The 25,409-nt window shown below is 49.5% G+C and overlaps 1 protein-coding gene across 1 annotated transcript in view; it reads left to right on the forward strand.

The window, feature by feature from the left end:
• The window catches only part of NEMF (nuclear export mediator factor), an 83,615-nt gene that overhangs the window by 46,060 nt on the left and 12,146 nt on the right, over positions 1 to 25,409 (forward strand). The window contains exons 13-22 of the mRNA XM_083166903.1: positions 9,477 to 9,685; positions 16,221 to 16,400; positions 19,744 to 19,807; positions 20,640 to 20,728; positions 21,181 to 21,284; positions 21,963 to 22,025; positions 22,337 to 22,449; positions 22,536 to 22,593; positions 23,495 to 23,553; positions 23,934 to 24,054. Coding sequence (XP_083023029.1) covers positions 9,477 to 9,685; positions 16,221 to 16,400; positions 19,744 to 19,807; positions 20,640 to 20,728; positions 21,181 to 21,284; positions 21,963 to 22,025; positions 22,337 to 22,449; positions 22,536 to 22,593; positions 23,495 to 23,553; positions 23,934 to 24,054 — 1,060 coding nt within the window. The remainder of the gene's footprint in view (positions 1 to 9,476; positions 9,686 to 16,220; positions 16,401 to 19,743; positions 19,808 to 20,639; positions 20,729 to 21,180; positions 21,285 to 21,962; positions 22,026 to 22,336; positions 22,450 to 22,535; positions 22,594 to 23,494; positions 23,554 to 23,933; positions 24,055 to 25,409) is intronic.

Consider the following 25,409-nt stretch of genomic DNA (forward strand, 5'->3'; position numbering starts at 1 on the left):
TTTTATAATTGGCAGCCACAACCATTGGTTTTGCCAGTTACTTTAACCATAATTAATGTGAAATTGTCCTGGACCATCAAGTGTCCCAAGACACCCTAGGGTGCCACCTCACACAATTAAGGGACCACGAAATTAGGCTAATATATGCAGAAAAAGGGGTGTTTAACTTAATGTAAAGGGTCGGGTTCTTAGGTTGTGGATGCTTTTGTAATTTGTGAAGGTGTACATTTAGACATACCAGTCCAAATGTAAGGGTTCACTAGAGGCAGCCATATTGTGACATCCTACAAAATGGCTTCCTCCATGCTGTAGGTAAGTGTTAGAACTAATTGATATTTTAAATCCAGTTACAGCCATCAAACGTGTATCTGTATAGAATATACAGAGGTTGGCACTGCGCTAAAACAAGAGGGAAGCAGCTCAATAATTTTTTTTTAGAACAATAAGATGGGTAATGAGCACTAAAAGGATAGGCAGGAGAATAGTGCAGATAAAAGATAAGAAAAAACGGTACTCTTTACCTAGCACGGCGCCCGCGATTACAATCGCGGGCGTCGGGGGTAAAAAATCGCGGGCATCGCGGGTAAATTAAAAACGGGTGCGACGCGATGCCCGCGATTTTCCCATAGGGATCAATGTTAAAAGTCAGATTGGTCGCGATTTTAGCGTTAATTGGCTCAATGCCCGCGATTTTTACATAGGAAACAATGTTAAATGGGCCACAGAGCCCTAATAGTCCCCCTGAAGTGTTAAATGGCCCCCACAATTTTTAACGCCACCCCACGATCAACGTGAACCCGAAGCGTGGCGAGCGCAGCGAGCCCGCGAGGGGCGGCGGTACGCGTCCTCCGACCTTTTCATACCCCCACTATCCACGTCGGCGTGGAGTTGAGAATAGAATAGTGTGGCGAGCGCAGCGAGCCACCGAGCCCGAAGCGTGGCGAGCGCAGCGAGCCCCGCGAGGGGACGCGGATACCTTCACAGTTATACGCGTCCCCTCGCGGGCTTCACAGGTGTCCGTGGCGACGCGGACACCTGTGAAGCCCGCGAGGGGACGCGTTTACCTGTGAAGGTATCCGCGTCCCCTCGCGGGGCACGATGCGCTCGCCACGCTTCGGGCTCGGAGGCTCGCTGCGCTCGCCACACTATTCTATTCTCAACTCCACGCCGACGTGGATAGTGGGGGTATGAAAAGGTCGGAGGACGCGTACCGCCGCCCCTCGCTGGGCTCGCTGCGCTCGCCACGCTTCGGGTTCACGTTGATCGTGGGGTGGCGTTAAAAATTGTGGGGGCCATTTAACACTTCAGGGGGACTATTAGGGCTCTGTGGCCCATTTAACATTGTTTCCTATGTAAAAATCGTGACCAATCTGACTTTTAACATTGGTCCCTATGGGAAATCGCGGGCATCGCATCGCACCCGTTTTTTAGTGCATGCGATGGTCGCGATGGTCGCGATGGGCGCCGTTCTAGGTAAAGAGTACCGAAAAAACACCTGAAAAAATAAAATTGGTTAAATGAAATGTGAACAGCTCTTTTGAAAAGTTGCTGAAAGGTCCGTGGGGGCTGCTATGCTAACCCTACCTCTAAGCCCGGGGAGCTGGTGGGAGATTGAAGTCTCTGCGGCTGGATGTTTGGAAGCCGTCTTCTCCGTCTCTGTCTGCCGGGTGACGTCGCCTAACGCCGTAGTGAGCAGCGGGTTGTCATGAAACCCGGTTCTCGCACTGCTCGCATGCGCCCCTTACCGGCACGCTGGGGTAGTGTCCTCCGTAGGTCGGCTGCCGGCACAGTCGGCAATTCCTGGCGTGATGTCTTTTGCTTCCAAGTCACCCCTGCGTCACTGTAAGCTCCAGGTGTATTCCCTGATCAAGCTGCGGGTCACATGATCCAGGTAAGCTCCATCTTACTTCCTGGTCTGTGTGCTGCTGCTGCGGCTAATTCCATCACCTGCGTCTGATTCCCTAATCACCTGGAGGGATAAATACCCAGCTCACAGTCTCCTCCTTGTCTTGAACAACTCGTCAGTTTACCTGTGAGTTCTCCAGCGTTAAGCTCCTGTCAAGACTCCCCACGTGCTCCAGAGGTCCGGTTTCCTGAGTCCGCTGTCACCTGTGTTACTTTCAGCGTCCTGGTCATTCAACTCCTGCCAGAAGTCTCCACGTGTTTCCACCTGCCGTGTGATCCTGTCTTCTCGTGCAGCCCAGGTTACTTGCTCAGTGTCCGGTTATCCGTGGGTTCCGTGCCCGTCTCCTCTCGGCTCTCAGGCCGCTCCAGTGGTCCCCAGTATCGTCTCCCTAGCCGCCCCAGTGATTCCAGCGATCCCCAGTGATCTCAAGTACCGGCTCCTTAGCCGCTCCAGCGATCCCCAGTGATCTCAAGTACCGGCTCCTTAGCCGCTCCAGCGATCCCCAGTGATCTCAAGTACCGGCTCCCTAGCCGCTCCAGCGATCCCCAGTGATCTCAAGTATCGGCTCCCTAGCCGCTCCAGTATTCCTCATTGTCTCCAGTGTCCCCCTGTGTTACCTTCATGTCATCCCCGGCTTCCAGGCCGCATCCCACTACTCTCAAGTACCCTCCGTGTTGCTGTATAGCATTCAGTGCCATCGATCACCATCGATGGTTTTCGTACCCCATTAAAGACTCTTGTTGTCCAAACACTGCCAAAGTCACAGGGGAACCTGGGCAGAGGGCCGCGACCTGGTCGGCAGTTGCAGCTAAGTCCATATCCCCTTGCGGGGGTCCCTGGTGAATACCACTGTCGGCTTAGACCCCGCGCCTCTGCCTTAGGTCTCAGCCAATCCTCTGTGTCCCCGGCAGTTCATCTCCCTCCTGTCTCCGTGCATGAGCTCCAGCTATCTCAAGCCTCCTCGCTTCCAGTTCCCTGCGCCCTCCACTGGCGCACCCAGGTCAGTGCCGGGAACACAGACAGTCCAGGCCGTGACAGATTGTTCAAGACCGATGGACTCGGCACGCGACCATAGTGTGGGGCCAGCGGCGCTTCAAGATGTCACCTCGCGTATAGAAACGCAAGAAGCGACGCAGCAGCAGGTGATTACATACCTCCAGGATGTGTCCACTCGTCTGGATTCTCTCCAGCAATCCCTCCGGCCACCTCCGCCACCAGTATCTAATCAGCCTGTCACTCATGCTTCCTCATATTTCCCTCGTCTTCAGCTGCCTACTCCTAATAAATATGATGGCAATCCCAAGGCCTGTAGAGGCTTTCTAAACCAATGTGACATTCACTTTGAACTCTTACCACAGAACTTTCCGACTGCCAGAACCAAGATAGCATATATTGTCTCCTTGCTGTCAGGTTCTGCCCTAGATTGGATATCACCCCTCTGGGAAAGATCTGATCCAATTCTCACCGATTATGAGAGATTCGTCTCTACCTTCCGACGGATATTCGATGAGCCAGGAAGGCCTGTGTCAGCCTCTACAGAAATTCTCCATATCAAACAGGGCTCTCGTTCCATGGGTCAATTCGTGGTTCAGTTTCAGACCCTTGCCTCCGAGCTCAAATGGAACAATGAGGCGCTAACAGCCGCCTTCTGGTTGGGCGTCTCAGAACGCATCAAAGACGAACTTGCCACCCGAGATCTCCCCGAGCAGCTGGAAGACCTAATCTCCTTGTGTTTCAAAATAGACCTGCGCCTAAGAGAGCGAGGTTTAGAAAAATTAAAGAAAGTAGTTCCCCGAGTCCCGCCTCCGTCTCAGCACCGTCCTGCGACAACCTCCACAGAAGAACCTATGCAAATAGGTAGATCTAGGTTATCTACAGATGAACGGTCCAGGAGACAAAAAGAAAAGTTATGTATCTACTGTGCCGCCCCCGGTCACTTCATTGGGTCCTGTCCCGAGCGTCCGGGAAACGCCAAGTCCTAACCTGCAGTGGGGGAGTCAGGTTAGGTTGTCTCAGTAAAACTCCTCCCACCACTGACTTAATTCTACCTGTTGCCCTTGTGTCCCCTGTGGGTACCCTGAAAGTCTCAGCCCTGGCAGACTCCGGGGCTGCAGGGAACTTTATCTCAGCCGAGCTGGTAAAGAAGTGCAAAATCCCAATCCTGCCTCTTCCCCAGCCTCACTACCTTACAGCGGTGGATGGAAGCAAGATCCGCGCAAGTGATATTGTGCATCGGACAGTCCCTGTCTCATTCCACGTAGGGGTACTTCATCAAGAATGTATGGACTTCCTGGTCATTCCTAAATCTTCTTATGATCTTGTGTTAGGATTACCATGGCTACAACTCCACAACCCCCGTATCGATTGGAGATCTCTCCAAATTGTGGAATGGAGCGAATATTGCCAGAAACATTGCTTGACTGAAGTAACTCCAGTCCGATCTTCCACAGTCAAAAACCTTCCAGGTCTTCCATCAGCATATCATTCTTTCAGTGATGTCTTCAGTGAACAAGCCGCTGATGTTCTGCCTCCACACCGACGATGGGATTGTCCCATCGATCTCCTCCCTGGGAAGTCCCCTCCTAAGGGGCGTACCTACCCCCTGTCAATCCCTGAGACCAAAGCGATGTCTGAATACATTCGAGAAAATCTCCAGAAAGGGTTCATCCGACCCTCTACCTCCCCTGCTGGTGCAGGATTCTTTTTCGTGAAAAAAAAAGATGGAGGGTTACGCCCATGCATAGATTATAGAGGCCTCAATGAGATAACCATCAAGAACAGTTATCCTCTTCCCTTGATCACTGAACTATTTGATCGTATCAAAGGGGCAAAATTTTTTACCAAGCTTGACCTCCGAGGGGCGTATAACCTAATCAGAATTCGCCAAGGCGACGAATGGAAGACTGCCTTCAACACTAGAGATGGGCATTACGAGTATCTAGTGATGCCCTTCGGTCTCAGTAATGCACCTGCCGTCTTTCAAGAATTCGTCAATGAAATTTTTAGAGATGTCCTATACAAATACCTTGTTGTATATCTCGATGATATTTTAATTTTTTCTTCAGATCTCCAGTCTCATCGGTCTCAAGTCAAAGAAGTGCTGTCCCGTTTACGTGCTAATAAATTGTACGGCAAACTCTCCAAGTGCACATTCGAAGTTCCCCAGATACCCTTCCTAGGGTATATCGTGTCCGGCTCAGAGTTGCGAATGGATCCCGCAAAACTTGAAGCCATCAATAGTTGGTCCCAACCAACCACTCTCAAAGCAGTCCAGCGTTTTATTGGCTTTGCCAACTACTACAGAAAATTTGTCAAAGGATTCTCCACCCTCATCGCCCCCATCACAGCCCTCACCCAAAAAGGTGCCAATCCAGCTGTCTGGTCCGAAGAAGCCTTGTCCGCATTCCACCTGCTAAAACAAGCCTTCATTTCTGCCCCCATCCTCCGGCAGCCAGATACAGACAAACCTTTCCTCTTGGAAGTCGACGCCTCAAATGTGGGTGTTGGGGCTGTGCTCTCTCAAGTCACAGACGATGGCAAACAGCACCCCTGTGGGTTTTTCTCCCGGAAATTCCTCCCTGCCGAGAAAAACTATTCCATTGGCGATCAGGAGTTGTTGGCAATTAAACTTGCACTGGAAGAATGGCGATATCTGTTAGAAGGGGCCAAGTTTCCCGTGTCCATCTTCACAGATCACAAGAACTTACTGTACGTCCAGACCGCCCAGTGTCTTAATTCCCGCCAAGCTCGCTGGTCCTTATTCTTCTCACGATTTAGTTTTAAAATTTTCTATCGTCCTGGGTCCCAGAATGTAAAAGCCGATGCACTGTCCCGCTCTATGGAAGATGACACAGTGCTGCAAGAACGACGTCCCATCATCAGTCCTACGGCTTTTGCGGCCACCCATGTGTCACCTGTGCCACCTCGAGGAAAGATGCTAGTTTTACCTGAGCTCCAGCCCAAAATCTTGTCTTGGGCTCACGCCTCGGCCTTCTCCGGTCACCCAGGTGTTCACAAAACCCTGGAAATTCTTCGCCGGTCATATTGGTGGCCTCACATGAAAAAGGATGTCCAGGATTTCGTGGCCTCATGTCCTATCTGTGCCCAACATAAAGTCCATCGTCAGTCCCCTGCAGGTACTCTCCTTCCATTGCCCATTCCCACGCGTCCCTGGACGCACATTTCCATGGACTTTATTTCTGAACTCCCAAAGTCTCAAGAATGTAATACCATCTGGGTGGTGGTAGACCGGTTCTCCAAAATGGCACATTTCATCCCATTGACTGGCCTGCCCTCTGCTCCCAAGCTCGCCCAGATCTTCATTCAACACATCTTTCGAATTCATGGACTTCCCGCAGATATTGTCTCCGATCGTGGAGTGCAATTTGTAGCCCGCTTTTGGAGAGCTCTCTGTTCTGCCCTGAAAGTGAAATTGAACTTTTCCACAGCGTACCATCCGCAGTCTAATGGGCAAACAGAGAGAGTTAACCAAGACCTGGAAGCATTCCTGCGCCTGTATGTGTCCTCGTCACAAGACAACTGGGTCAACTGGCTGCCTTGGGCTGAATTTGCCCACAACTTCAGATACCACACAGCTACTGGCTACTCTCCCTTCTACGTAGTCTACGGTCATCACCCTCGACCACCGATCTTTGAGCCTTTACCAGTTTTGGAAGTGCCTGCCGCATCTTCCACCCTCAAGCATTTTTCACAAGTTTGGAAAAATGTACATGTTTCTCTCAAGAAAGCCTCAAAGAGATACAAATTCTTTGCTGACCGTAAAAGAAGAGCAGTTCCTCAGTTAAAGCCTGGCGACAAGGTATGGCTTTCCACTCGAAATCTCCGCCTCCGAGTCCCGTCCATGAAGTTCGCCCCCCGATTCATTGGGCCATTCCCTGTGATCCAAAGGATCAACCCCGTAGCTTATAAGCTGAAGCTACCACCGTACCTGAAGATCCCAAATTCCTTCCACATATCCTTACTGCGACCTCTTGTTCTCAACCGGTTCCAAAGTACTACTCCTGAGCTCCCCAGAGTTTATACCCATCGAGGGGTTGAATTCGAGGTCGATAAGGTGGTGGATTCTCGCAAAAGATATGGAAACATCCAATACCTCATCGATTGGAAGGGCTATGGCCCGGAAGAAAGAAGCTGGATCAATGCTGCAGATGTGCATGCTCCCCGTTTGATTGCAGCTTTTCATAAAGACAATCCGAGTAAGCCCAAAGGGTGTTCGGTGCCCACCCTTAAAGGGGGGGGTACTGTCATGAACCCCGGTTCTCGCACTGCTCGCATGCGCCCCTTACCGGCACGCTGGGGTAGTGTCCTCCGTAGGTCGGCTGCCGGCACAGTCGGCAATTCCTGGCGTGATGTCTTTTGCTTCCAAGTCACCCCTGCGTCACTGTAAGCTCCAGGTGTATTCCCTGATCAAGCTGCGGGTCACATGATCCAGGTAAGCTCCATCTTACTTCCTGGTCTGTGTGCTGCTGCTGCGGCTAATTCCATCACCTGCGTCTGATTCCCTAATCACCTGGAGGGATAAATACCCAGCTCACAGTCTCCTCCTTGTCTTGAACAACTCGTCAGTTTACCTGTGAGTTCTCCAGCGTTAAGCTCCTGTCAAGACTCCCCACGTGCTCCAGAGGTCCGGTTTCCTGAGTCCGCTGTCACCTGTGTTACTCTCAGCGTCCTGGTCATTCAACTCCTGCCAGAAGTCTCCACGTGTTTCCACCTGCCGTGTGATCCTGTCTTCTCGTGCAGCCCAGGTTACTTGCTCAGTGTCCGGTTATCCGTGGGTTCCGTGCCCGTCTCCTCTCGGCTCTCAGGCCGCTCCAGTGGTCCCCAGTATCGTCTCCCTAGCCGCCCCAGTGATTCCAGCGATCCCCAGTGATCTCAAGTACCGGCTCCTTAGCCGCTCCAGCGATCCCCAGTGATCTCAAGTACCGGCTCCCTAGCCGCTCCAGCGATCCCCAGTGATCTCAAGTATCGGCTCCCTAGCCGCTCCAGTATTCCTCATTGTCTCCAGTGTCCCCCTGTGTTACCTTCACGTCATCCCCGGCTTCCAGGCCGCATTCCACTACTCTCAAGTACCCTCCGTGTTGCTGTATAGCATTCAGTGCCATCGATCACCATCGATGGTTTTCGTACCCCATTAAAGACTCTTGTTGTCCAAACACTGCCAAAGTCACAGGGGAACCTGGGCAGAGGGCCACGACCTGGTCGGCAGTTGCAGCTAAGTCCATATCCCCTTGCGGGGGTCCCTGGTGAATACCACTGTCAGCTTAGACCCCGCGCCTCTGCCTTAGGTCTCAGCCAATCCTCTGTGTCCCCGGCAGTTCAGCTCTCTCCTGTCTCCGTGCATGAGCTCCAGCTATCTCAAGCCTCCTCGCTTCCAGTTCCCTGCGCCCTCCACTGGCGCACCCAGGTCAGTGCCGGGAACACAGACAGTCCAGGCCGTGACACGGGTGCCGTGACAGCTTGAATTTGCTTGTAGAGGAGGAGGCATGCGGGGGGGGGGGAACCACGGTGTAGTCTTCAACGCGTTTCGTGCTCTTGCAGCACTTTTTCAAGAATGATTTGTTAGCGTTTATTCTGGTTTTTTTATTTGTAAAAAACTTCATTGTTTTTCAAAAAACTTTATTGAAAAAACGGAAATGGTCATAAAAATAGTGGGAACCGCATGGTAGCTGGTTTCAATGTATATATGGGGTTGCCATATTTTCTAAAAAAAGGTGTTTTGTTAAAAAGAAGAGTAAAAAGAGGAGGAAAAAGACAAAGAAAAAAGTGACATTTGGTGAAGAATGATTAAAATATATATAAAAAATATATATATATATAAAAATAATATATAAAAACTGTTTGTCACTGTTTTATACGAAGGTCGACACCGTTGGGTCGATAGGCAGGAATGTCGACATGGTTGAAGGTTGACAGGGGACAATGTCGACATGGTTTTAGGTCGACATAGCGTTAGGTCAACATGGGTTGTGTCGACAGGTCGCAAGGTCGACATGGGTTTTTTCACAGTTTCTTTTTACCCGAATGTAGACACTGTTTGAAGTCAACCACAGTTTGGACACTGTTTGAAGTCTATCGCAGCCCCTCGCATCGCTCGCAATGCTTCGAGCACTATGTTATTCTCCCACCACGCCCTAGTGGATGGTAGGGCATGAAATACTGCCCGTCGGCACATGTCGGCTCAAAAAACGGTGGGAAAAACCCATGTCGACCTCGCTACCTGTCAACATAACCCATGTCGACCTAATGCTATGTCGACCTAAAACCATGTTGACCTTGTCCCCTGTCGACCTTCAACCATGACGACCTTCCTGCCTGTCGACCCAACGGTGTCACCCTAATGACTGTCGACCTAAGTGTGGTCGATAATACGACCGTTAGCCGCTGCAGACAATGACGTGACCTCTAGCCTGTCACTGTGACGCCCAGAAATCTTTCCCCTCTTTTATTTTACGCTTTAACCATTTCATAGAGAGCCTGTATAGAGGGACACGTGACGTTACCCTGCAAAGTGATGACCTATTTCATTTCCCCCATAATATAACTCCTGTAGGAAATTGACAAATCGAAAGGAGAGCTCATCGAGATGAACCTGGACATTGTCGACCGGGCGTTACAGGTCGTTTGCAGTGCTCTGGCCAATCAGATTGACTGGACTGAGATTGGGGTCATTGTCAAGGAGGCGCAAGTTCAGGGAGACCCTGTTGCTCTCACAATCAAAGAGCTGAAGCTGCAAACAAATCATATCACCATGCTGCTGAGGTACGTGGTACATGTGTGTGTGTGTGTGTGTGTGTGTGTATTTCCTTGTCAGGGTCCATGGGTCCCACAGGGGACATCGGGGTTGTAGGCGGATCCAGGGGGTCCGAGGCACCAATCAGCGAAGCTCTTAAAGGTTTTACCCAGCATGCCCGGGCCCTCTCCCCTACAGCCCCGCCTCCAGGCTACTGCCGCCAGTTTTTTAGTTGGTGCCTGCAGGAAGCAGACGCACCTGTAATCAGCAGGAATCACCTCTTTGAGGTGATTCCAGAAGAAGCTTTTCCATTTTTATTTTTATTTTTAAAACCGCTGCTACGGCGGCAGAAGCCGCCTTGCGGCAGAGTCGCTCCCCGCCGTCAGTGATTGACAGCGGAGTGAGCGTCTCCTTCACTCCTCCCGGCGCCGACCTCCTCAGAACAGCTTGAGGCAGACGGCGGAGGCGACGTCAGCGCCTAGCACCGCCGGACGTCGCTCTCCTGACAGCGTGGCCGGACCAGGAGCAGGTAAGGCTTCCTAAGGAAGCACTAATCGCTGTCCTGCCGCGGCGCGCTGGGAGACGCCCGCGGTGGCTGGCGTGGGCACTCGCTTCGGCCAGGGATCCCACTAGACCACCGGGGACAGAGCAGCAGGCTGGGCCTGGGGGGGACCCATTTTTAAGTAGCTCTTATGCTCCGGTGGGGGAAGTCCAGCAAGGGGAGGTGGCGTTTGGCCTGCAGCCCCTCCCCCAGCTTTGGCGCCAATCTCCTCGAGGTCTGCCGTCCATTAGCTGTAACTGTTTGTGCCCGCCCCCCCTCTCTTGGACCAGCGCCATTACAGCAGCACGCAGGTCTCCAGAGGTCGGGCACATCTCTCTCCCCTGTGAAACCGGCTACAGGCTAAGTAGTGCTTTTCACAGCCACCCTCATTCCCCCTTTGCTCTATAGAGTACTGTGGTTGATCTAGGGTGTGTTAGCTCATCTATATTGCCTAATATAGTGTGTATGTGACTTTGTGCTAGTACTTTCTTTTCCTCTGTCAGTTTTTTTCTCAAACTGTCCACTTTATTCTAAGTGAGGTTTTTACCTCAGAGGTCACATACTGTCAGTGGATCACTCTAGGTTCTCTTTCACTGAGTTACCTACTGTGCACTGTATCCCCCCTATTGGGAGTGTGTTCACTATGTCCAAACGGGGGCGCAGCCAGACAGAATCTCCCTTGCTCTTGTCCTGCAAGAGCTGCGCTGCAGGTCTGTCTGACATGGATGTCATCCAGGATGGGCTATGTGTCAATTGCTTTACCCCTCCTGACCATCCCCAGCCCTCAGGGGCACCTCAGCCACCATGGGCAGCCTTTCAACAGCTGTTGGGCACCCTGGTGGATCGTCTCCCTAATGCTATAGCACCCCCTGTAGTACAGCCCCCCCCTCCATGGGTGGATGCTTTGTCGACCACGGTGCAGACCTTGCAGCAGACTACGGCAACTATGCAGAAGCTACTGCCTCTCGCTGCACAACCCAGTAGATCATTGATAAATCCGTTGCTACCGGTAACCAGGGATGGGTCTGATGACACAGACGATGGCGGGGATGACCCCGATAATGCAGACCCTGATAATGGGGAGGACATCATACCTGATGACGATCAGGATGACCCTATGCCTACGGACCCTTCCGCTGCTCGGGCTGAAACCCCTGACATAGCAGGCCTTATTTATGCCATCCGGGAGGTTCTTCTGTCAGATGCAGACGAACCTGAACCCACTGCTAAGACCAGGGACGTCTTCAAAAAGCAGAAGGTAGTCAAAGCCCAGTTCCCTCATTCTGATCATTTATCAGAAATCAGGAGAGATCAATGGGAGGCCTTAGGAAAGAGAGCAAACATATCTAAAAAGATGTTGGCTAGATACCCGCTACCTCCAGAGGATTGTACCCCTTGGGAAATCCCTCCCACAGTGGACGCGCACGTGTCCAGGCTGGTTAAACCATCCGTGCTCCCGGTAGCCTCAGGGTCAGCCCTGAAGGACCAGACAGACAGGCGTCTGGAAAACGCTCTCAAGGCAGCCTTTTCCTATGCAGGGGCAGTACAGAGGCCTACAATTGCAGCTACGTGGGCGGCAAAGGCCATTTCTCCTTGGTTGCAAGTGATAGAGGATGAGTTGGCCCCAGTCGCATCTGAGGATGCAAGGCTGTGTATGCAACACATCAAACATGCAGCAACATATATTATGGATGCTATGTCGGACGCCGGCACTCTAGCTGCCAGAGCCTCCGCCAGTTCAGTGCTGGCACGCCGGATTATCTGGCTTCGGTCATGGAAAGCGGACCTAGAATCCAAAAGGACTCTGGAACTCTTACCCTTTAAAGGGGAAAACCTGTTTGGGGAGGAGTTAAATAAAATTGTGGCCTCCTTGGCGTCAGCCAAGACAGCCTGCCTCCCTACGGCTCTACCTCAAAGGCCTAGAACCCAGTCCTTTCGGCCCTTTCGCCCTCAAGGCAAGGCCAGAGGCCAGTCCTATACCAGACCCTCGCCCGCTCATAAAACTGGCAAACCCAAACCCAAGCAGCCTTGGGCCGCCAGACAGGCTCCCCCCAAGACCGACAAGCCTTCAGCATGACGGGGCCAGCCTCCCACAGACGGACCCCCAAGTGGGAGGCAGACTCCTGTACTTCGCTCACCAGTGGCTGTCCACCACAAAGGATGCCTGGGTGAGGGAGGTAGTGTCGCAGGGGTACGCCATATCTTTCTCAAAGCCTCCCCCAAGAAGGTTCTTTTGCACAGGTCTCCCCAGAGACCCATGCAAGGCAGAACACCTAAGGATCATCCTACAGACCTTACTTCGGTCGCGGGTCATTGTTCCAGTGCCAGGGCACCAGAGAGGCCTCGGCTTCTACTCAACCCTGTTTCTGGTGCCAAAACCAAATGGAACATTCCGTCCCATTTTAAACCTCAAAGCTCTGAACAAGGTGGTAAAAGTCACAAAGTTCAGGATGGAGACCTTGAGGACCATTATCCTGGCCCTAGAGGAGGGGGACTTCATGGTCTCTCTAGATATCAGAGACGCATACCTCCACATCCCCATCCTACCGGCCCACCAGAAGTATTTGCGCTTCGCTATTCTGAAGAGTCACTACCAGTTTCAGGCCCTCCCATTCGGCCTTGCAACAGCGCCAAGGATCTTTACAAAAGTGATGGCTATAATGGCAGAAATCCTGCACAAGCAGGGGATCAGGGTCTTCCCCTACTTGGACGACCTGTTGATTGCAGCCAAGTCACCAGAGGTCCTGACATCCCACTTGCAGATAACAGTCTCCACATTACAGGATCACGGGTGGCTCCTCAACTGGGAGAAATCTTCCACGATCCCCTCCCAGAGAATGTTGCATCTGGGAGCTTTACTGGACACCAGAGCCCTGCGTCTGTTTCTTCCAAACGACAAGGCCAGGGACTTAATACAGAGAATCCAGATCTTTACTCAGAAACCAAGAGTCTCGGTTCACTGGGCCATGAAAATATTGGGGAGGATGGTGTCCACATTCGACATGGTCGAGTGGGCCCAGTTCCACTCCCGTCCGCTCCAGGGCCTGGTCCTGGCGAAATGGGACGGCCTACCACAACACGTCAAGTCGACGTTTCTCACTCTAACACAGGAGGTCAAAGACTCGCTCCTGTGGTGGGAACAGATGGACCACCTAAACCAGGGGAGACTATTCTGGTTCAGAGAATGGATAGTACTGACCTCAGACGCCAGCCTGCGAGGCTGGGGGGCAGTAGTAGGATCCCGGTCCTTGCAAGGCGTTTGGACCGAACCAGAATCTCGACTATCCATCAATGTCTTAGAGATTCGAGCAGCCTACAATGCCCTTCTTCAGTCTCAGGATCTGTTGCAGGGAAAACCTGTTCAGATCAGGTCAGACAACGCCACGGCGGTGGCATACATAAACCGCCAGGGAGGAACACGAAGTGTTGCCGCCCTCCGGGAGGTCTCCAGGATTCTCACCTGGGGGGAAGAACATCTCCTAGCCCTGTCGGCAGTCTTCATCCCAGGAGTCCTGAACTGGGAGGCGGACTTTCTGAGCCGACAGGATATCCACCCGGGGGAGTGGTCTCTACACCCGGAAGTGTTTGTCAGTCTGACGCAAGTCTGGGGCACCCCAGATGTAGACCTCATGGCGTCCAGACACAATTTCAAAGTCCCATGCTTCGGAGCAAGGACCAGGGATCCGCAGGCCTACTTCACGGATGCCCTGTCCGTACCGTGGAAGTTTCATCTCCCATACGCGTTCCCTCCGATAAACATGATCCCCAGGGTGATCAGAAAATTCAGGCAGGAAGGAGGAACCCTTCTTCTCATCGCGCCAGACTGGCCACGCCGACACTGGTACGTAGACCTACAACAATTGTCACACCAGTCCCCCTGGCCATTGCCTCTTCGTCAAGATCTGTTGAGCCAGGGGCCTTGTCTTCATCCAGACCCTCAGCGCCTGTCTTTGACGGCGTGGCTCTTGAAATTGCCTTATTAAAGGGCAAGGGTTTTTCTGACAAGGTGGCTAGGACGATGATCCAGGCTCGCAAGCCAGCATCCTCAAAGATATACTACCGGACTTGGCATTCCTATTTTTCTTGGTGCAATTCTAATAAATATGATCCCAAGATTTTCAAAACAGCCAGGATATTGGCCTTCCTTCAAAATGGATTGGACTTAGGACTAAGATTGGCTTCTCTGAAGGTCCAAATCTCAGCCCTTTCAGTATGGTTTCAGAGAAAGATTGCATTCTTACCTGACATTCGCACATTTCTACAGGGAGTAGTACACATACAGCCTCCCTTTGTCCCTCCCACGAATCCTTGGGACTTATCTTTAGTGCTTCAAGCTTTAACCAAACCACCGTTTGAACCACTATCATCAGTGGAACTTAAATGGCTGACAGTCAAAACTGTCTTCCTCCTGGCCATTGCCTCCGCACGCAGGGTGTCGGATCTTTCCGCACTGTCGTGTAAATCACCCTTCCTGGTGTTCCACAGTGACAGGGCAGTGTTACGGACAAGATCTTCCCATCTGCCCAAGGTGGTGACAAAATTCCATGTCAACCAGGAAATCGTGGTACCTGCATTCACCTCAGATGACCTTTCCTCTGATGAAAAATTGCTCGATGTGGTCAGAGCTTTGACCGTCTATATCGACCGCACTAAATCGGTCAGGAAATCAGATTCCCTCTTTGTGTTATATGGCTTTCACAAGAAGGGCTGGCCAGCGGGTAAACAAACTATTGCCCGCTGGATCCGCATGGCTATACAACAGGCATATCTTCTGTCTAACAGGCCCATTCCGGTTGCTATCAGAGCACACTCTACTAGAGCGGTTGGGCCTTCATGGGCAGCGAGCAGGGGTGCTTCTGCCGAACAGCTGTGCAAGGCTGCAACGTGGTCATCCGTCCAGACATTCATTAAGTTCTACGCCTTTGACACGTTCGCCTCCCAGGATGCCTCCTTCGGTCGTCGGGTTCTGCTGACACCTCAGACAAATTCCCTCCCTTAATTACGGCTTGTGACATCCCCGATGTCCCCTGTGGGACCCATGGACCCTGACAAGGAAAAGGAGAGTTATGGTAGACTTACCTTTGTTAACTCCCTTTCCTTGAAGTCCATGGGAACCACAGGGCGCCCACCCTTTTAAATTTGCCACTGAGGTTCACCTTTACGTGATGTTCTGATACTGTGACCCGTTCTGACCATTCCATATTCATGCTATGTATGTATGAGTTCTGGGCATATGTGTTCTCTGTCCTCTTCTCTTCTCCGCTTCCTGCTCTCGGCTTGTTACCAAAAACTGGCGGCAGTAGCCTGGAGGCGGGGCTGTAGGGGAGAGGGCCCGGGCATGCTGGGTAAAACCTTTAAGAGCTTCGCTGATTGGTGCCTCGGACCCCCTGGATCCGCCTACAACCCCGATGTCCCCTGTGGTTCCCATGGACTTCAAGGAAAGGGAGTTAACAAAGGTAAGTCTACCATAACTCTCCTTATATCCCCCAATACTTCTCCCGCGCTTGTATGCACAAATAAAATTCACTCTAATTCTAATTTCGGCTGCTTGTTCACCAGGTTTCCTGAGGGCTAGGAAACGGTAACCACAATATACTCCCCAAATGGTGCTGTAGCGCCTATATTCCTTTCTAAATTCATTAGTCCATATGTCCCATACAAGTTAATGAAATAAATGAGGATAGATTTCCAAAAAAGTTCTTTATTCGTTTCCTCAACGGTAATATAAACCATGCCACTGAGGTAAGTGGTGCATTATATGTTGTCCAGTGAGAAGTGCTGACGCAGGGCAGGGTGCTGCTTGCCCATGAGAAGTGCTGACACAGGGTGCAGCCACAGGAGTGCTGCTTACTATACAACCAAGTAAGCATTGTGACTGTTCCACACGGGGAACTGTGCTGAGGAATAGATTTCAGGTTTTTTTTTGCTACAAGTAGAATATAAATGCCAAAAGAGGAAATGTTTTCCTGTCAGCCTGCTTACCTTCCAATATGTGAGCCCATCTGAGTTTTCTCTGATTCTAGAAACCCTTATGTCATTTCGGAAGACGAGGAGGAAGACGAAGAGGAGAAACCGGAAATAGACGAACCAAAAGGAAAGAAAAAAAAGGGCAAAAACAAGCAGCTGCCCAAAAAAACACAAAAAAACAAACCGATGCTGGTGGATGTAGACCTGAGCTTGTCTGCGTATGCCAATGCCAAAAGGTGAGTCAGCGAAATGCGTTGTGCCGTAGCTTACTGTTGCAGCAATGCCAAAAGGTGAGTCATCGAAATGCATTGTCAGTAGCTTACTGTTGCAGCAATGCCAAAAAGTGAGTAGTGAAATGCGTTGTGCAGTAGCTTACTGTTGCAGCAATGCCAAAAGGTGAGTCATCGAAATGCATTGTCAGTAGCTTACTGTTGCAGCAATGCCAAAAAGTGAGTAGTGAAATGCGTTGTGCAGTAGCTTACTGTTGCAGCAATGCCAAAAGGTGAGTCATCGAAATGCATTGTCAGTAGCTTACTGTTGCAGCAATGCCAAAAAGTGAGTAGTGAAATGCGTTGTTCAGTAGCTTACTGTTGCAGCAATGCCAAAAAGTGAGTAGTGAAATGCTTTGTGCAGTAGCTTACTGTTGCACCAATGCCAAAAAAGCGAGTCTGCGAAATGCGTTGTTTAAGCTGAATTAAATCTCAGCCATGGGAAATGCTGCCCCCTGGGCCCAAATTATTGCAAAACATTGTAGAATAATCCTGCGGTTTAACCAAGGTACGACTGATGGCCATACACGCGATCGCTGTGGTTTTATTCATTAAATTGTTCTAAAAAGAACGGTTATACGTTTCAGCTTACGGTCCAGTTCCACCAGAATAACGGATTTAAAGGCTCATTTATCAACGTGTTCTAACCCTCCCGAGTGCCAACGATGCTGTGAGAGATCCTTAAATTATCCGCTAAAAATGCCAGCGCCGCTCACAGCGACTGTTCTTTTAGGGGTGCAATATTTAACTAAACTTCGATTCATTTGTATTTATTTATCACCCAAAGAACAGTCGCCGTGAGCGGAGCTGGCATTATTGGCAGATCATTTAAGGATTTCTCACCGCAAGGTTGGCACTCAAAGGGTTCAAACTCATTGCATGTGTTTAAATATTGTCAGTTGGGAGCTGATTGGCTGGAGACCATTTATCATGAGCAATGAGTTTTAAAACTTGTTTCGTATGATAAGCGGCGGATTTAACGCATTCAAAGGGTAATGGGCCCCATACATCAGCAATCACAATTTATGGATTTCCAGATCCAGGGATTTTTTGGCCAGATAAATGGATTTTACAATCTATCTGACCTTGCCCACACATTACAGATTTATTTCAGTGATCGGCAGATTTTTCCATCTAAAGATTGCATCTTCATATCTGGAAATTGCCCAAATCGATTGTCATTTCAGCTGTTCATAATGTAAATAGATGAAGAAGACGAATTGGGAATGCCCACACATATAAAAAAGATCTGCAGATAATACCAGATTATTAAACATGTTTAAAAACCTGATTAAGCAATCGATTGGCGATTTTGATTGGGATTGCCAAAGGCGGAGCCCACACATCTAAAATTAATTGTGGCAATCATCTCCATATCTGAAAATTGTCACAATTAATTGCTGATGTATGGGGCCCTTAAGTTATAAAATCCACGTAGAACTATCCACATCCATATATGAGAAAGGGCTGTACATGGAGGGGCTGAGGTCACCGCAGAGTGAACAAAATGCACAAGGGACTTTTTGGTAATTTAAAGGCGACAGAGCGGCATAAAGTATTTTGTTTGTGTATTATGTAGAATACTGAAGGTTTTCCTAGGGCCTAGAATGTACACTAGATCTAGCATAGGAATGAATAGTGACGGTTACCTGGGAATAATCTGGCTACATTTTTAGACTGATGTGTTTCCTACTATGTTAGTGAAAGGTACCATCAATAGTAAATGGATTTTTAGGACCTTATTCGGTACTTGTTTCATAGCAGGGTGCCCAGATTTCCTACGTACGCTAGTGTAGTGAAATAGCATTGCATGGGCCGTTTTAGCGCCGTGCGATGCAATTTTTTTTTATGTGATTTATTCACTGCTGTGTTGGCCCTGGGGGGATCGCATCGTACCTCCAGCAAAATAACATGCAATGTTATAGGGTGCGATGCCATGCCATTATCTATACAGTTGTATGACATACAATGAGGTTTAAGTGACCCCCCCCCCCCCCACTATTCATCCACGCCACCCCGAAGCGTGGTGAGCGGCGAGCCCGAAGCGTGGCAAGCGGACGCGGAATACATGTAAAGTAATCCGCGTCCCCTCGCCACACTTTGGGCTCGGTGGTTCACTGTGCTCGCCACACTATATAAGATCAACTCCACAACGACGTGGATAGAGGGGGTATGAAAAGGTCAGGAAGATGCGTTCCGCCGCTGCTCGCCACACTTCGGGGTGGATAGTGAGGGGGTTCCCAAAAAAACCTCATTGTATCACATACAAGTGTATAGCTAATGGCATGGCATCGCACAACATAAAATCACATGCGATCGCATGTGATTTTGCGGGAGGTGCGATGCGATCCCCCGGGGCTAACAGCAGTAAATAAATTACATGAAAAAAATCGCATCGCACGGCACTAAAACGGCCCATGCGATGCAATGCAATTTTCCAACGCAGAATCGCCCACTAAGCAATTTGCTTAGTGGGCGCCCTGCTAGGAAACAAGCATCCATTCGTTTAGCCAACACGCAGCGCTGCATGCCGGATTTAATGCCGCTCGAACAGTTGGCTACCCCCCCTTGCACGCTGTGTTCCCCGCACAGCTGGGAATAGATGTTTTTCATAATCATCCATTCCAAGCCTTGGGTGCGGAGATCAAATCATTCAATGGTCACCGACCATTGAATGATTTGGAACGTACACAAAAAACTATCAGGTGCCCTAGTTTTCAATGTTCCCTGTACAGGAACATCCGGTGATGTCAGCTGCCTGCACCCAGCAGCCGCGTCACTGCCTGATATCCATGTGAACTCCAAGCGTTTTCATGGAAACACCCGTGAAACGCTGGGTGTCCCCATGGGCGCATCCCCTCTTCCCGTCTTCCCCCCCCGCACTGGTGGGTGCAATCGGGACAGCAAACTAGCAGTTGACCTGATTGAAATAGTCCGAACGACTCTCCAGTACATGCGCCCACCAACATAGTCAATAAAGAGGGGATCAGTGCTGCTGTATAATGTGACTGCTCAATTCCAGCCTAGTGTTCATTCTGGCACCCGCCATCTTTGAAAACCCATGCAGTTCCTCTACCCTGCCTGGGGTGTCGCTCTCTGCTGTAGTGCTTCTAGCACAGTGTGGTCTGTATATCAGCACTGATATGCAAAACCAGACCTGTGCTAGAAACACCACCGCAGACAGCGACACCCCAGACAGGGAACAGGAAGTGCATGGGTTTTCAAAGATGGCGGGTGCTAGAATGAACACTACCAGCCTGTATGTCTATACAACATGCAGAAAGTTACTGTGTATAATGTGTCATTGTAGGTACTATGACCACAAGAGACACGCAGCCAAGAAAACACAGAAGACGGTGGAAGCTGCAGAGAAGGTTTGGCTTGTTAATACATCAGAATGGGGGATCTGTTGCTCTATAACTGACATTATCTCAAGGGCTGTTACTACTGTGAGACCAGGGAAATTATTCCCAAAGAAAATTAAAACTTTCCACCCCATTTTGGGTTTTGTCTAGGTGATCTATCTATGACCGCTCAAAATATACTTCTGCCTCTCTTAGTAATTACGAGCGTCACTTTGCTGCATCTATCACAGTACAGTTCCGAGTCCTCCTGCTGCTGCCACTAGTATACTCATCAGTGCAGTGAGCCAGGATGAAGGGTATAACGATGGGTGAGTGGCAGAAACGACACCCCTGCTGGCCACCTCCTTGATCAGCATATGGGGAGTTACACTAGTGATATCGGAAGACCTTAGTAGGATTGAGAGGGCAGAAGCCTGGGTTCAGAACGGCATGTGGGTCATTTCCCTTCTGATTGAAGGGGCAGATATTTTGTTTTTTTGTTTATGCAGCATTCAGTAATCGGTTAAGGTTTTTGATACTTATTCACGTATTTAGTCTGGGTTCCGACTGTTGGAACGTATTCACAATCGGAATCCTGGGCCGTTTTCGCTTCTCTCGACAGTCGAGTGTCGGAGAGTCAGAGGATTGGTGAAGAATGGCCGTGAATTCAATAATCTGCTGTCGGAAACTACCTGATGAGTTCATTTGGTGGACTTATAGATTTTGGCCCAAAATGATGCTAAAAAACCGCAATTGTAAATTGCTGAGTTTAGAGTATGCACCTGCACCTTATCTGTTGTATGTGATGCCTTCATATAGGGCCGTTAGTCATGTGGGGTTAACTATAAACTCTGTATTCCAGGCGTTCAAATCAGCCGAGAAGAAAACCAAACAGACGTTAAAGGAGGTGCAGACAGTCAGCAGCATTCAGAAGGCCCGGAGAGTGTACTGGTGAGGCCGCACAATTCCCCGTACCCGCATTGCCTCTCTCTATATTTTATTTATTACCAGTTATTATATAGCGCACACATAATCTGCAGCGCTGCACAGAGAATACTTGAACGCTCACATCAGTCCCTGCTCCAGTGGAGTTTACAATCTATATTTCCTACCACATTTACACACGTACACACATTCTAGGGAGCCAATTAGCCTACCAGTATAATTTTGGATTGTGGGAGGAAACCGGAGTACCCGGAGGAAACCCACGCAAGTATAGGGAGAATATACAAACTCCGCACAGTTTGGGTCATGGTGGGGATTGAACCCATGACCTCAGCGCTGTGAGGCAGCAATGCTAACCATTACACCACCCGTGCTGTAGAAGCTGCACATTCATTTTCCTATTCCAGCTGTGAGCTTTCCTATGTGTATAAATGTCACACTCTGCTGGTCATTCCCAGGTTTGAGAAGTTCTTGTGGTTCATAAGCTCAGAAAATTACCTGGTGATCGCTGGGAGAGATCAGCAACAGAATGAGATGATTGTGAAGAGGTACCTGCGCTCAGGTGAGTGACCCCTCTCTTATACAACGGTTACCTTTGTTCTCAAACATACTCTTAGGACTTGGGCATAAGGAATGATCAGTAGGAGGTATCGTCATTCTGCTGTATGTTAAGAAATGTGTGTGTGTTTGTGTGTGTGTGTGTGTCCAAGTCACCCGCTGCTGCGACCACTATAGTGTTTGTTGTCGTAGTGGTGTCTGTGACTTATGCGCTTCCCCCTGGCATCTGACAATGCAAGCAGCCGGACCCCCACCCACATTGAGCATCTTTCGAAGCCAACATCAGAAGCTACAGTGAAACTTGCACCTGCCCCTATGCTAGCAGATTTCCACCAATGGGAGTGATTATGCAACCACGCCTCTGACACGCCCATAAGGCTATACATCTCTGTGCGTCTAAATTTTTAGCTCCCAGTCACCGCCCATGAAGGCCCAATAAGTTTCCGAGACCACACATCTCCGAGTCACTACTGCACCTCTGCATACAGATCGCATTCCATGTGCCACTTTATAACAAATTGGACACGTGTGAAGTTGAAAAGCACGGAACTATCTATCTATCTATCTATCTATCTATCTATCTATCTATCTATCTATCTATCTATCTACATCACATTGTTATTTCTGTCTTTTGTGTATAGGCATTTTACAATGTACTGACAGATGTCTCCTGTATGTGTAGGTGATATATACGTACACGCGGACCTGCATGGAGCAACCAGCTGCGTCATTAAGAACCCCAGAGGTAAAACATCAGGTGCTGGGATGGGACTTCTCCCAGTATTTGTCTCTGATAACTAGACTTACCTAGAAAGTCTGTGAAGGCCATCGTGGGCTAAGAGTATTAGTGACTAAATATAATAAAGTCAAGCGAGGATCTGTTATAATTGATCGATTTAGTGGTTCGGAAAGGTTTTTGATGCCTCCAAAACTGAGCAAAGTTTTTGTCACCTCATTTCTGCTTCTTTCCAATTCTTAATGATGGGAGTCATGGGAAGGAGGAACTTGTATTGTGACATTTACATCATGCATTTGTCTGACTATTATTTGATATAGGTGACCCAGTACCGCCTCGTACCCTGACTGAAGCTGGCACCATGGCCGTGTGCTATAGTGCGGCCTGGGACGCACGTGTCATTACTAGTGCCTGGTGGGTCCACCATAATCAGGTAATGTGCGCAGAAAGCTCGCCGTTTGCATGGCTCCTGTCGCCTAATTATCGAAATTGTACATTTTCGTACTTTTCTTCTTTCAGGTGTCAAAGACCGCTCCGACGGGAGAGTACCTGACAACTGGGAGCTTCATGATCAGAGGTGAGGGGATCTTTCCCATCATGCTTTGGGAGTCTGAAATTGCTCACGAGTAGCCAGTCTCCATATCTCAGACCTGGTGACCTCACCAGTGATGTCACTGGGGCATATAGTCATGAGACCTGACTTATAATCATGAGGTACCGGCGAATCGATGGACTGCACTCTAATGAATATTAATTCTCCTCACAAAATGGCTTCCGTCACTGTTTTGTAGACCAGACGCACTTTTGTGTACTTGTTTCCTACACTCAGAGCAGGAAGCTATTTGCTTGGAATGGGTGCCTTGTACCTCAGTGAGGTTTCTAGTTCTTAAATGATAGGCTGATGTGTACAAAATGGCTTATTTCACGGTGTGTAGGCGGCAAGGGTCGTTTTGAGGTTACACTTCCAAACCTCCCAACATGACCCATTCCAGGAGAGATAAAATGCTCTGCTTCTGGACTTTCATGCCAGTGGCAGCTGCAGAGGTGGGGCAGTCCAAAATTCAAATAGGTGTGTCACATCAACTGCCACACCAAGCACCACAGTGTGGGACTCGCTGGCAGTAGGTGTGGCTCCCCTATGTAAATTTTGGGCTGCCCCACCACTGCAACTGGCACTGGCAAGGAAGTCCAGAAGCAGAGAATTGTGTCCCTCCTGGAATGGGTCATGTTGGGAGGTATGCACTTCTCACAGAGGCAGAACTACCATTGGTGTAGCATACCGGGGTCCCTGAGGACTAAGGGGGGCCACTGTTGCCCCTGTCACCTACTGCAATGTTACATATTGTGATTGGGATTTGGGTGGAGGAGGGAGGGCCCATAATATTTTTGTGCACCTGGGCCCATCACCCACAAGTTCCAGCACCAACTCCTCATTCATTATTTGGACATGTGGAAATTATTTGTGTTTTTATTTTTAGGAAAGAAGAATTTCCTCCCGCCCTCTTACCTTATGATGGGCTTTGGGTTTCTGTTTAAGGTTTGTATGTACAAGAGGTTGAAATGTTCATCGCTGCTGATTCACATAGATACTAATTCTGAGCAATGCGATCGCAGATGGTAAAACCCAATCAGACTTCCGCTGGTGTTTAAATGTCCGCAGCACAGTCATGGCTCTCATCCTGATTTCCACCAGGTCCCGCTGTGTGTGCACAACCCAGAAACTCTACATTGGCTGCCAGCTGCACACCCATTGACATGTTCATCCTTGTACTCCCTGCTTGCACCCAGCCACTGTACGCACCTGCAAATCATACCTGTGTTTTCCCAGCTAACCACTAGTGGGCAGCACTCTGTGGATTTTCCTTGGTCTATACGAGATATGTGCTGGTAACACTACGTGCTGACCCTTGGTTTCAGGTGGACGAGCTGTGCATTTGGAGACACAAAGGGGAGCGCAAAGTGAAAGTGCAGGACGAAGATCTGGACAGTGTGACGAGCAGTAACACAGCGCTGGCCGAAGAAGAGAATGAGCCTTTGGGTGAGAAAATGCCTCAGTGTAAACTATAAGTGTAAAACGCGTTACTGACCCACGACTTACCGCTCACTGAAGCCCCATTTGTGCTTTCCATCATGGAGCGAAGTGGGAGCCTCCGGTGAGAATAGGCCCTGGTCCTATGAGGCCACTGATTTTGTGGCTGGTCCGTTAAATGTATAGTATACTAGTTAAAAATCTGTCAAAATGACGGCTTCTGTAATGTAATTTCACTTTAAGCTGTGACAGTTTTTACTTTCACTTTAAACTGTGACAGTTTTAAGCCCACAAACTCTCCACCCCGCCCCCAGTTCCTATCTGCTCCTACCTCCAATCTCTGTCTTCACAGAACCCCCTCTCCATGTCCAGCAAGTTTGAAACAGATCGGTGTCCCTCCATAAATAGCTTTCGCTTTCTATTATGACATATTTTAGCACACAAAGGAGTAATTTTGACCGTCGACTGGCTGTACTTCACCTGAGGAGTAGTTTGCCTTTTTTTTTTCAGATGTTTCACCGATATTTATTGTGTGTCCAATTACATCTCCCTTAAAAAAAATACTTCTTTGTTTGGAAACACAGAAGTTCAGCGAAACCTGTGTGTGTTCGCCACCGCAGTCCCGAAAAGCCGGCACTTACTGGAGATTTTGCTTTTCTTCGCTGGTTCAGGGGAAACAAAATCCCAAATAAACCGTGGCTTGTACAGGATTATAGGGCTAATAGGATAGTCCCTGGGGAAGCAATTACCCGTAGCCAATGATCACAGGTAATTGTATCACCCTATTGTAATAGACATTAATACATGCAGTCATGGTAATTATAACGAGACTGAAAATTATTCATTTCAGAAAGCAGCTAACATTGTAAATTCGGTGTTTGTAGGGACCAATTATACATCACCATTTTTACACACTACGTTTTCTTTTAATTATCCTGGTACCAGGATTTTCCAATAGAGATAATTTTAGATTAAGGGCACAAGTAAAATTTGCGGCTAAATCCCCGAAAACACCCGTTTTCGGGGGTTAACCGCAAATAACATGTATCCCCCAAATGTATTAAATGTATTAATCGCTGATCCCTGCTGCGAACCCCCCCCTGCAGCGCCGCCGGCCGCATCCCCCATAGGTTTCTCTGGGGGATGCGAAGCTGCCCGATCTTCGCACCCCTGGGCTATCGCCATTCTGATATGGCGATAGCCCATTGTAGCCCAAGCGTCAGTGCAGTCAGCGGGGTCACGGGGGGGGGGTCAGTGCATAACCGCGCATGCACAGACCCCCCGGCTTCCGGTTCAGGGCTTCGCAGGAACGGGCTCCTTTCGGAGCCCTGTCTCTGCGCCTTTACATTGATAAATCCCGGCGT

This window comes from Crinia signifera, chromosome 12, assembly GCF_055691185.1.
Source record: "Crinia signifera chromosome 12, ASM5569118v1, whole genome shotgun sequence".
NCBI lineage: Eukaryota > Metazoa > Chordata > Amphibia > Anura > Myobatrachidae > Crinia > Crinia signifera.